Source organism: Sparus aurata, chromosome 16 (genome assembly GCF_900880675.1).
Source record: "Sparus aurata chromosome 16, fSpaAur1.1, whole genome shotgun sequence".
Lineage (NCBI taxonomy): Eukaryota > Metazoa > Chordata > Actinopteri > Spariformes > Sparidae > Sparus > Sparus aurata.
The window spans coordinates 17,168,049-17,181,371 of NC_044202.1; the positions used below are offsets into that span (position 1 = coordinate 17,168,049).

The window sequence follows — 13,323 nt, forward strand, 5'->3', positions numbered from 1 at the left end:
CATCCCCGCGGCTGTTGTGGAGAGAGTGTTTTCTCGCCCTGGAGACAACTCGCCCGAGCGCAGCGACGCACTTCTCCTGCGCGTCTGGCTCTGACATCATCGGCTATGAAGTTACAGATATGGCAATGCCACTCTTGGAGACAGTTTAGTCTCCTCGAGACGGACAGACTATAGCTACCGCCACCATGTCGCTCACCTGGTCGGCGAAAGACCACAAGAACCTGAATCAACCCCCCGCGACCGGTCAGAAGCGATCGCGCAACGACGCCGGGAACAAGGCGACGGTGGTGCTCGGTGCGCAGTGGGGAGACGAGGGCAAAGGAAAAGTGGTCGATTTGTTGGCGACGGAAGCCGACCTCGTCTGCAGATGTCAGGTAAATGTTTGGATTCGTGATTACCTGTCCTTTTTAGCGCCATTTTACCTCTGGATTCATAGTATCTGGTATTTAGCGGCTGTCTGGTGGAGCGCAACAGGTGCCAGGGTGGACACACTTGTACCTCTATGATTCGGGAACAGAATAAAGGGCACAGTTAATGTTGTTGTAGTATGTTCGGTTTTGATTTAAATTACGTAATAGGGGAATTGTGGACATTAAACTTGAATGTGCCAAGTGCCAAAATCCAATTAAGCACCATTTATAAGCTTGATTTCTCTGTTTAGTCTTCTCCAAACTGTAACCTAAAGTTGCGCTGACTTGTTCATTCAACTGAGAGCTTATAGAGGGAAAGACTGGATTTCAGATGCCCTAAATTCACAAAAATAAAAACAACTCCAGACAGGTCAGTATCAGCCTGCTTACATAAGACACAGACCCCCTGTGGTCAGAAATCAGAGGTCACTCCAGCACCAGGACAGCTGCCAACAGTTGGTGTGTTGCACTTGTACTTTCTCCACTGACAGGACTAGCACCCTGTGTTCTGGAGGCTTGAGAGCCCCGCCCAGCGGGCTAGAGCGAGGTCACATTCTCAGGGTGGCTTGATATGTGAGAAGGCCAGGTCTTAGCCAGGGATCCGTGCGCCTGCACCAAGCCAAGTCTGTTAAAATAGGTGCTGGAAAAGCCGGGTGGATTGGAAAAGAGGGCGGCTTATCGCTGTCTCGCAAATATAAGACGGGACGTGCGCGCCTGGCTCAACCTTCTCTGGTGGCCTTCTGGCGTACTCATCAAAACAATATGGTGATAGTATATTAACCCTGTTTTGATTCATAGGGGGGCAACAATGCAGGACACACAGTGGTCGTGGATGGCAAGGAGTATGACTTCCACCTTCTCCCCAGTGGAATCATCAACACCAAAAGCACATCACTCATTGGTAACTTTCAGCTCTACAGAGGCAGCATCGTGGCAGAATATTAGTGCGGTCTACTTATACCCCTTCTTCTTACCCTTTAGGTAATGGAGTGGTCATACATCTACCTGGCTTGTTTGAGGAGGGCGATAAAAACGAGAAGAAAGGTACATGCACGCCTCATGAAACGCGCTCGTGTAAATTAAGAGTGTGCTCACACAGATGTCTTTTCCATTCTCTGAACAGGTCTGAAAGGCTGGGAGAAGAGACTAATTGTCTCAGACAGAGCTCACCTTGGTGTGTAGAGTATGCATAAATCCTTCGTTTGTAAGTGTGTGAAGTCTTACTGAACCTTCATTGATCTGTTTGCCCTCCGTCCGCAGTGTTCGATTTCCACCAGGTTGTCGATGGCTTACAGGAAACTGAAAGACAAGCACAAGAAGGAAAGACGTAAGGGTTAGGGAAGGGCAGACGGAGGGCTACCACTGCCTCAAAAGATAATATGCCACATTACAAACTGACTTTCTTTCGCAGCATCGGAACAACCAAGAAGGGCATCGGACCTGCGTACTCCAGCAAAGCATCTCGCACTGGCCTCCGCGTGTGTGACCTCCTGGCTGACTTTAAGGATTTCTCCACAAGGTAGGGATCGTGGGAATATGGCCAATGGGGCCACTTTCTAAGAGTATAATTTTACATGTTTCAGGATTTCCTTTATTTCAGATTCAAGAACCTCGTCCACCAGTACCAATCCATGTACCAATCCTTGACAGTTGATGTTGACGACCAGCTGAAAAAACTCAAGGTAGAAGCTGACGAACCAGAAAAGTGTTGAATGTCATTCAACAAAAAAAACCAAACATGTTCCTGTCTCATTGTTTCGTGCAGGAATACGCTGAGAGATTGCGACCGATGGTCAGAGATGGGGTCTACTACATGTACGAAGCTCTTCATGGACCTCCAAAGAAAATTCTGGTTGAAGGGGCCAACGCTGCTCTCCTTGACATTGACTTTGGTAGAGATACGACCTTGATGCATGTGCAATTATCTTGGAAGGAGTGGGTTCTATAATAACACAAACTTGTCCTCTTCAGGCACTTATCCTTTTGTGACATCATCAAACTGCACTGTGGGCGGGGCCTGCACCGGTCTGGGCATCCCTCCTCTGAACATTGGTGATGTGTTTGGGGTTTCAAAGGCCTACACCACCAGAGTGGGAATCGGGGCCTTCCCAACAGAGCAACTCAATGTAAGTGCTTCAGAATCAGAATCAGAATCATAAATACTTTATTGATCCCCGTTGGGTAATTGCTACAGCTGCTCCCATTCAAAGTCCAGAAATATGCATAATGATAACGATAATAATGATAAAAACTAGATATAAGCAAAGACAACATAAACAGAACAAAATAACAAGAAATGTACATTCGACTAGAATGCATCCATTATTACGGTGTGATAAATAATGCTACAGTTGAAAATATATGGGTTATTGCGCATTGTTTGTCTTAACTATTGCACATTAGAGAGAAACAAAGTGTTTTGAGTAACTTGATGTTACTCAGTGTGGTGACGATGGCCCAAAAGTCACACTTGAGTTAAAGATATCGTGCTAATGGTGCTGTATGTGAGAGTAAGCCACCTGCCAAATTCATACCCCAAACACAGCTGCCAACTGCTGATAACTCTGCGGCCATAAAGTGGCTAGGTGCTAGCTGGTTAGCATGCTAACTTCATCAACCCAGTGCATCTGTGTCTTTGACAAAATAGCAAAACTGTTATTTCTTCACTTTCTCTTGATATTCTCAGTGCAAAAGCAAATTCTTGCATATTGCACTTTAAGTAAAGTCACCCGTGAGGATAGTACTTCAGTGGAAAGAGTCGCTGATATTAAGTGTACTTAAGTATCAAAAGCACCTGTGAAGAACTTGAGGGAATTAGTAAGACTGCTGGGACGTGTAATCTAAATGTTGGCACATGTCTCCATTGCCCTCCCGGCATTTTGCATCATATAAAGAGAGGGATGACCTGTTATGTAACTTTTGTACCGAGCTTGACATATAGACATACGGTTTGTTTGCTATCATGTGTCAGACATGGCCAGTAGAGTAGGGTGAAGGGGAGGGGAGGGGAGGGGAGAGGAGGGGGCGAGTTTGTTCTCAGGCGGAGTGCAGCTGTCAGATTTTGTGCGAGACGGGCTCAAACACTTTTTACCTCTTATGCAGATCACATGTTCACAGGGATAAATTTAGGGCCAGAGTGGGGTTTCAGGATATATTTACTGTGTGAGCCGGGGTTATGTTACTTGACACGGGAACTGACCATAGGGACATAGGTCAGGACGTTAAAACTAACCCCGGCTCACGTGATGTTTTATTGTACTCAGCTGTGCATAAAACTAGCCTACTGGTTGCATATTATCTGGCTATCGGTGGGATTATTAAATGTCTGGTATAATTGATTTTCATGAATAATTAAGTAACAGGTAGGGGTGCTTTTTTCCCCCATTTACTGCAGGCGGTGGGAGAGCTGCTGCAGACGAGGGGTCATGAGGTGGGCGTAACCACAGGAAGGAAGAGACGCTGCGGCTGGTTGGATCTCGTCATCGTCAGATACGCTCACATGATTAATGGCTTCACCGCGTGAGTGGCTTGAGCAGTTTAAGCAAATGATCAGGTGTTCCGTGGTCGCTACATCACAAGCACACAGTCTTTTCTGCACCAATTTTACATTTGAATATTATATTATAACATCGCATGTTGAACAGTTCTCCTTCTGACATGTCACCTGTCCAACAGCATTGCTTTGACAAAACTTGACATTCTGGATGTGCTGGATGAAATTAAAGTTGGAGTTGCCTACAAACTCAACGGAAAAAGGATTCCCCATTTCCCAGGTGACTCAACAGAAGAAACGATACGTCGAATAAGACTTGCAACCTGTTTAGTGTGGTGACAGATACAATTGAATTAAATATTGGTAACGAACTATTTCTTTCAATCATAGCCAACATGGATGTTTTGCAAAAAGTGGAGGTTGAGTATGAGACCTTCCCTGGTTGGAAGACAGACACGTCCGCAGCCAGGAAGTGGAACGACCTCCCAGCCAAGGCACAGAACTACATCCGCTTCATCGAGAACCACATTGGAGTTCCCAGTATGTTTGACACAAAATCACAAACTTCCATGTGTTTAGTTACTTTTACACTGAATCAATATTGGAGAAAACTACTATCAACACTGACCCTGAAGCCTCCAAATCAAAATCATAGTTGCGTGATATTTGTTGGGTGGCACTGTTTCACTACATCAGAAATACCCATTTCCATTATGATTATGACTTCAACAGTTTTGTCAACTTTGCTAATCTTACCCTATGTTTCTGTCTCTTATTTTAGTCAAGTGGGTCGGTGTTGGAAAGTCCAGAGAGTGCATGATCCAGATGTTCTAAAGGCAAACCTTTGTCTCCCCTTGATGGAAGCACAGACAGTGTGGCATGATGTGGCATCATTTCATCACCTAAAATTATCTTCTTCATTAGTTAATAAACAAAACATCTATGTAACCTTTGAGCAGTGTCGGCTATATTTGTTTTGTTGCAGTTGAATGTGTTTTCTCTTTATTAATGCAGTTATTAGATTGAATCATAAGATCAGTATCAGTATCAGTTTATGGCTGCATCACTCTTTGGATAATTTATCATACTGATATGATTTCTGGATCCCAGCTTCACTGTTGGGACTGTGTTGATCATAACTTAATTTAATCAAAAGAAATAAATCTCATTCAAAGTAATGCAATGTATAAAGTATTGTAATGCAAGCATTATTCCACACTTTTGATAGCTGAAAAGAGTTATTCTTCCTTTCCTGTTGCAAAACAGAAAATACAAAATTCGCGACAGCACCTGAAGGCAGCACAATATAACGTCACGTGACAGCAGAGCAGTCGTCGGATTGGCTCTGAATTTTCATGTGACAATAAAGACTGTGCGTGATTGGCTCCCTCTTGCCTCCACCATTGCATCTTTCCCGCAACAAACAAGTTTGGAAGAAGGGAGAACGGCGGGGAATTTTTTGTACAGCCAAAATGCCGAAACGAGCTTGTCCTTTCCCGCAAACCTTCTCCTCCCAGTACAAAATGCACATCGGGCAACAGGAGCTGAATAACTACGGCGTTTGTGGGAACAAATACAAGCTAGAAATCTATGGTAAGTACATGCTAAAGTTGATGTTAGCTTCGTCGTTGCGCACATTTCCTAGTTGCCTTAGCTTGCGTTGGATACAAACATTTAACAGTCACACTCGATCAATTTTAGTGTATTTGTTCGTGTTCCTAAGACGAGTAGTCGTGTACACCTCATGGAATCACATTAGTAAGGCCCCTGTCATTTCAGATATTGCCACCAGCTGACTTATGAATTAACAATGTAGTCGAAGGGCAGTCAGACTTGCTTAAATGTGCCATTGGTCCTCTGTTTACCCAGGAGGCGGTCAGATGAGTTGGTCACATGCATTTTCATTCGTGAGTGTCTGTTTTCTATTATCCAGAAAAGACAAAGAACTTGCTCTTCAACGGTGCCAAGGCTGTGACGGGTAAAATATGGTCAGGAGAGGAGAGCTGCCCCGACCCTCAGCCCCCTGGACAAGCATACAGTCCAACATGCAGTCAGGCACTGCTGAGAGGACAGACACTGATCGGACATGACGGAAGACTGACAAGAGGAAGCAGTGCACAAGGTGAGCCTGAACTGATGGCTGCTATCCAGACATATTTGAAGTGAAAGACATAGGATGACAACTCGAGTTTGTGTCAAACGAAGAGGCTTCATCATATTTTATACAGCACCAGTTGCAATGACTGGCCTATCTAACAGCTGACCACAGACCAGCCCTTGCCAACCATTTATTCATCTATTTTTATTTAGTTTTTTAAGCTACTTGCAGTCAGTGAGGAGTCACAGGGCCAGAAGCCTTACCCATACCCACTAAACCACATTTGGGCGAGGTCCACCTTTTTTGAAAGATGAAACCTCAGCAGGATCGACATTGAGAGTAAACAAAGTCCGGATATGAAGAAGAGAACAGTGACATCTACTGATAAAAGCAGAGTAGTGAAGTGGCAGGGGACATGAGCTGGGCCCGCCAAAGCATGTCCAAACAAAGTGGACACCTGGGAGTGCCTGAAGCACTCGCTAAACCTGCCAGACCTCAAGCGCAGCCTCACAAAGTCCCAAATTGACCTTGTACTCAAATCAATCCATGTGATATATTCAACATGTGATGAACAGGTTTACATTTTACAAATCAATCTTGCCACAATACTAACTTGTCCATATTTACATCGGAAGAGGTATTGATCGCTGCCATCCTATTTATTCTGGCCCTGAGGAGATCACTTCCTAAAGAACATGAGGAGGGACAAAATTCACTTTGCTTGTTCTGTGATAAGTCTCTTACTGAAGATCAGCTGAAGCTATTAAGAGTAGAGAATTCCCACTTTGTGTTACCATCCCTCCACTGTAGGTCAGCACAGAAACGTTGTCTGGTGAAGCACAAAGGGAGAACTTCATTATAAAACAGTTGTAATTTTGGAAGAAACCGACTTGATTTGGATCTACTGTATTTGTTGTCAGTATGTACAGGACTAAAGCCGTTTCTCTGTGCATGCGAGTGTGGTTTTAATATGGTCATATCCTTTAATGGCCACTCAAATACATGCTAGATGTTGTGCGGTTACATGACTCTTCCTGAGTTTACTCAGGCTGGGAGGTGTTCAAAATGAGTCAAGCCAGAGTACAAGCATTCACTGTACTCGGAGATGGTTAGTTCAGTTCATGCTTTTCACCAGCAGATGTCAGCCTTGTCACAGATTTAGACACTCAGTTTGACTAATTTAAACTATGCTAAATGCTCACTTGGTGTACTGTATGGATGTGTGCGTTGTGTGTAGGACCGGCAGTGGCTCCGACAGGATGCTGTGTGTGTCAGAAGATCCAGGGGTCCAGGACACCTTGCTCCCAGTGTGACCGTCTAGCCTGCTCCTCCTGTACCCGACAGTGCTCCAGCTGCTCCGGCCTCTGCTGCTCAGTCTGCACCATCACAGAGTAAGTTCAGATTTGATTTCCTCTTTACTCATTTTCCCCAAATCATTGTGACTGTCACTTTTAATTGTTACAGCTGTTAAATTAGCTGTGCAGTTTATTTTTATTTTTTTTAAGAACTAGGAATATCTGTATCCTATCTTGACAGCTTAAGGTGGGCTGGAAAATATTGGCCTTGCAAACATTTTAGTGCATCCCCAGCTGGACTCCAGCTGCCGTGTGTTTTGTTTTTTCTAGTCATCCCAGCTTCAAAGTATTACTAGAGCCTTTTAAACTCGGAGCCCGTGTATGCTAAGGTTAATTAGGTGTCACACGGGAAAAAACACTGGCCATTGTATTAAAGACATGTTTATATGAGATGTGCGGTGCAAGCTGTTTCTCATCTCTTCTGTGAAAGACATTCCTCTTGTGCTTCTTTGTTTCTGAACTGTAGGCTGTAGAACTGTAGGGTTTTGTGCATCACTGGACCAGAACGACCAGTAGACTTATTGTATTTTGCATAATGAAAATGACACACTTGTATAACTCGACCCTGAACCTTGCTGGGTTTTAATCAGTTTCGGCTGGAGTGCCAGTAAGGTATGAACAGAGCTGTAGGTATGAATTTGCTGGATGTTAAGACATCGAATAGCAATGAAAGCAGGATGCAAAATAGTTGCTTATCATATTTTGAGCATTAAGAAGCAAAGTTCTTACCAGCTGTCAAACTGTTATTGGTGGCCTTGGTACAACCATTAGCAAACTGAGACTGAGCAGAATATTTTCTTAGTCATACTTTTTAAAAGTAAGTTTTATGTTTTTAAGCCTTGTTCAAGAAAAGGTGAAGTTAACCACTACAATGAGAATTTTACATATTTCTTTTGGACTAAACTAAAACCATAAGCCAAGAAAAAATGAGAAAGAAATTACCACCACCAGTGTTTGAGTCACTTTAAAAAAAACAAGCCCATAGTCATTTATAATAAGCAAACTTGAAAATCCTAGTATTCTTCTAAGGTGGATGAGCAGGTCAGCCATTCTTGGGGTTGAAGGTTCAATGTCCAAGATGCAGAAACGCAAACCGCCTACATTGAGCGTGTTTATATTGACCTAAGTGTTTGCTGAACAATTATAATGTACTATTTTCTTTGCTCCCCAGTTACAGCGGGCAGTATGATGAAGTACTGTGCTGCAGCTGCTCGACGTAAAAGGAAGTCCAAAGGAAAATGGGAGGTTGGGTGAACATGTGTAGTTGCCTCACATGAGATATTTCTAAGACAGCATTTTACACCTGAGAATTGTTTTTTTGTTTTTGTTTTTGTTTTTTTTTTTAATATATATATGATCTAAATGTTTTCGTGTGTATATATGTATGTATTGCATTCCAAAATGAACTGAAATAAACTTGAACACTTTTGTATACAGCTAAGTGTTATGATCTCTCTGGTGTACCTTGCATTGATTCAGTCACAATGTGTGTTTTGATTAATAGAAATGGATCCTTGTCTAGGTTTGGTGTTTTTAAACGGCTGAAATTTGTCTTTGCTTGCATTTGTAGAAAAGGGTACCCTAAAAAGGCAACATATCGCATCCAAACAGGACACATTTGCATAGAAACGCAATAGAAATTGCATTTTAAAGGAGCACCATGTTTGGTCTGAACCAGAAAAACACAGTGCTGAGGGAGCAGGCTCGCATCAAAAAGGGAAAGGAATGGTAATTTAAAAAATGGGGACGTCTAACAAAAATCTACTACTTAGCTAAAAGGTGACCCAACTATCCTCCTGTGTTGTAGATGCATCAGCAGATGGCAGCACACTTCAAGGACTCATTTGAGGGATGAGTTCCTTTTAGGCTGGACCATATTCAGGGTAATAACAAACCGCTGCTTCCTCACTGGATGAACACATTTATGCTAAAGACGCACTTCTGGAACGTTTTGAGTTGAAGCATGAAAGTTTTGTCTTGGCAAAGATAATACAATCCCAATCTTTCCTGTCGGGACTGACCTTGAGAATCTGCTATCACATGTATTTATTAAAACAAGAAGACCCAGAGGTTGAACAGGACCAGCAGACAATTTGGCTACAATTATCCCTGCTGGACACGACCTTGAGGTGCAGTCGTCACGTTCTCTTGGCTGCGGCTCGTCACTGATGATGACTGGTTTCAGGGTCAGGTGTTGTACACTCTCAGTAATTGTTCTTGGTGGCAGAAGTCCTCAGCGCAGCTTTATAGAAATCAATCACATGACACGGTCTTATAGATATTAGCTTGGATGAGTGCACTTCCTGGAGCTCATTGCAAATGCGACTATGAGCCATGTGAGTCACATCCCCTGCTCAGCGGGGCCAGTTGTGGCTCCGGTCTTTGGGGAGCTCTGCAGTTGGTGTCCGCGAGCGCCGCTTGATTTCTGGCTGAGTGAGCAGACAGCTGCTGGCAAGCAAGGCGTCAAGTTGTCTGCACATTTCTTGATAAGACTTTAAGGAAATGAAAGGTGGATGTAAAAGCACTTAACAGGAAGACATTACATTTTTAAGCTACAAACTTTTTCTTTTATTCAAATAGAACAGTCACTGGGTCATGAAGGCCAAGAGATTTCCACAACTCGTGTGCAGCTTGCGTACGTGTTCTGAGCCCAATTTTTTCATTTTGATCATAAATGTATTAGTTACAGTTATGTATCAGGAGGAGTGGCTAAATATTTGCTAATTATAAAGTTTTGACTGATTTTTTACTGTTTTATCTCTCTGTGAGGTGAATATCTTTTGAATTTGGACTGTTGGTCAAACAAAACATCTGGTGACATCACCTGGTTTCATTATTTTGTCATTTTCTAAAGACTTTCATTAATTGTAAAACAGGAAAAAACAGCAGTAATGAAAATATTTATTTGCAGCTCTGAAATGTTAAAAGCAAAAATCCCTGCATTGAAATTACAAGAATAAAAAATTTATTAAAAAACAATTTTGAAAATACATTCATAAATTTAATTTCAAAATTGGATTCAGCTCCCTGGCTTTGTCAGAATAGCAAGTAACCAGCAGCAGTTCCGACCGAAGTGTATTCCAATTAATGTCGTAAGTTGAATTTATTGGTGAAGGATGGATTTTATGCAAAATGACATCATCCTCAAACTCACTGTAAATGTATTCTTTTGCTGATGAACCTCGCAGGGCTGTCAAATGTCTCGCACGTGCCCACACTTACACTTACAGAAGAGAAACGAACTTGATGCTACTCTCCTCTCTTCTCTCCAGTGTCCTCTAGACTGTTATGAGTTTGCCTTTATCAGCTGAGTAACATTGTTTGGAATTATGAGTCAGAGTGACCCAAAAATATTTGAAGCCCAGTTTCGGGCATCACAAAGTCTCACCTCATTATCCAGTCGTTTTGGCCAATTTCCTGTGATCCACGAACGCAACAGACATCTATTTGGTAAACCTGTATCCAGAAGTGAGGGACTGATATGATGCATGGTTTCAATTTAAAATTGGCTCATGCCTAAATATTAAAGATACACTATGCAGGATTTGTGTGCGGCTGTTTGTAATGACACTATTTAAAGCGTAATTCCCAAATATTTTACACATTAAAGTGTTTTTACAGGTCTTGGGGAGAACTGCTGTATATGCGAGACAATTGTAGGAAGTCTTCTGTGGCTCCAGAAGAAAAGGCATGTCATTTGATTAAGTGCCTCCAGTGATGTCACTCGGTGGTTGTGTTGCATTGTGGGTGATGTAGGCGGCAAGTTTTGAAAAGGAAGAGGAATGTGTGGAATTACGAAATTGCCATCTCTGGTCCGGCTGTGTTGATTTTGATTTCATTAGCTATTGGAGTTCATTAGCATGCATGCAGCTTCCTTTTTCTACAAAAAAAGCTTTACACTACTTTTTTCCACATATACACAGTAGTACTCACCAAGACCTGTGAACACAGTTGAATGTGTTAAATTGGCGGAGTTACCCTTTAAAGGTGAAGGAAAAAGTTGATGAAGATTAGAAAAGACACACATACAGACACCATGACACACTCCTGGTGCGACATGTGTTGATTGAGCAGGAGAAGGAGAAGGAGAAGGAGAGGGAGGATCAGTTTTGTGTGAGTCTCTTCACTCTTTTTAGGAAGGTCCTGCGTACTAAACCTTTAAAGGAAATCGTGTTGGTGACATACTGCAGGTCTTCCCTGTCTCGGTCCGCTCCAGGTCTAGTAAAAAACAAAAGAAAAAGACAATCACTCGGACTCCTTTTGCACAAACATTTACTATATTCTTTGTTGACTTATTAGAAGGAAGGATGTTTCACCATCTTCCCTCCTGCTCCGTTTAACTCCATGATGATGTGCTGTGTTTGTGTACCAAGGGAGGGCAGCTGTCGAGGTTTTTCTGCACATCCCTATCCACGACACCCAAAAGAGGGGGGAAAAAAGGTCACGGTGTGCTTCCCACCCCCCCCAACCCAATCCAAGAATGGTCCTCATCTACTCCGTGGTACATGTATGGCTGGCTGTCTGCACAGGAGAAGGGGGCCACATAATCACCCACAGCGCTCCAGACAGGACCAACTGCAGTCGGCCAGCGGGAGCACGTGGCTTTGTCTTTCACCCATTCTTTCGGGGACCAGCTGTGGTCTGAGTGTGGCCCAATGATGCTGCTGCTATAAATATGTGTCAACGAGTGTGAGTAAGTGACAGCTGTACAGTGGACCAAGGACACACTGTCTTGGCACTGTCAGGGCGAGCCACACCAAAAAAGGCGAACCCAGTGTGGGAGCACTAGTTGATATGTATTTATGCACTTGTAGCGGTTGATGTGTGCCGTACGCGGCTCGTATTGCAGCTTTTAGATTGCGGTTAAGAAGTCAAAATGCTGCTTCAAATGTTGTTTACGCCAGACGTATACACATAATAATTGAGGATTTTTCTGTCTCGGGCGGAGTGTGATTTGGTTTTTCCTGAAAGTCAAAAGAATTGCTCCTCCAAAATTAAGTGGATGATAACCATATGCATGTGGAGGGGGGAAAAGAAATCTTACCCGTGAGTGTGTGTGTGTGTGTGCGTGTTGTCTGTACACAAGTGCATGTGCGACTGTGTTTGTGTGCCCTTTTCAAGTGTGACCACCTGTCTTTTGTTAAGAAATAAATAAATAAACACAGGCCACACCAGCTGTCCCTGGCAGTCCGTCCCCTCAGAGGTCAAGGGCTCCCACCGCTGGCCTTGTTGAGGTGGTGGACACTTACAACTTTCCTCTCAACTTCTCTCAAGTACCTCTAAACACACACAAACACACACACACACACACACACACACAACCACTCGCAGCCAGGCTTTGAGCCTCGGAGAGGAATGTTTTATTACACCATCGAGTTACACTGCACATATCCCAGCTCGTCACCCTGCAGCTAAGCCCTATCACATGGCTCCTACTTTCCATGTGAAGGTTTTGGTCCATAAGAGTCGCTCACACACACACACACACACCAGGCAGTCTAAGCCCTGAATCCCGGTTAGGCAGATGTGAGATGTTGGTGCCAGCGGGCGCTCTGAGGGCCTGCTGCCGTGGATGTTTGCGGTGCGAGGTGGCCGCGGCGTTGCAGAGGGCCCTTATTTACTGTTGGGCTGGCTGGGTCTGCTCGGGGTGTTTATGAATGATCTTGGGAGGACATTGTTTTCTTTATGTCGGAGCTGCCTGGCCAGCGCCGCCGTGTCGTCTGTTTGTGCATAAAGTACGTGCCGGGGAGCTGGGGCCAGACAATAGCCCGGCTGAGCTACGACCCACGCACACAATAGAGTGGTGGGATGAGGCCGAGGTTTGGGGCCGTGGTTTTGGGGGCTGTGGGGGTGGAGGTAGGATAGATGGGGGGGGCAGGGGCAGTTGGATGCGGCCCTTGTCTATATGGTGTTTCCCAGAGTGGGTGAGCTGGGATTTGGGGGGAGGGCGGTGGGAACCCGAGCACA

The 13,323-nt window shown here is 43.9% G+C and overlaps 2 protein-coding genes across 2 annotated transcripts; both read left to right on the top strand.

Annotated features, from left to right (window-relative positions):
• Window positions 1–71: 71 nt before the first annotated feature.
• Window positions 72–4,858, top strand: adss1 (adenylosuccinate synthase 1). The gene is made up of 13 exons (XM_030443016.1): window positions 72–374; window positions 1,209–1,311; window positions 1,392–1,454; window positions 1,534–1,584; window positions 1,671–1,737; window positions 1,822–1,929; window positions 2,011–2,092; window positions 2,176–2,302; window positions 2,382–2,536; window positions 3,805–3,929; window positions 4,086–4,183; window positions 4,294–4,443; window positions 4,685–4,858. Exons 1-13 carry the CDS (start codon window positions 186–188, stop codon window positions 4,735–4,737), a joined length of 1,371 nt encoding a protein of 456 aa, XP_030298876.1. The 5' UTR covers window positions 72–185; the 3' UTR covers window positions 4,738–4,858.
• Window positions 4,859–5,277: 419 nt separating this feature from the next.
• Window positions 5,278–8,792, top strand: siva1 (SIVA1, apoptosis-inducing factor). Its single transcript, XM_030443174.1, has 4 exons — window positions 5,278–5,496; window positions 5,837–6,025; window positions 7,239–7,392; window positions 8,528–8,792. The coding sequence occupies exons 1-4, from the start codon at window positions 5,376–5,378 to the stop codon at window positions 8,574–8,576; spliced, it is 513 nt and encodes a 170-aa protein (XP_030299034.1). The 5' UTR covers window positions 5,278–5,375; the 3' UTR covers window positions 8,577–8,792.
• Window positions 8,793–13,323: the final 4,531 nt, after the last annotated feature.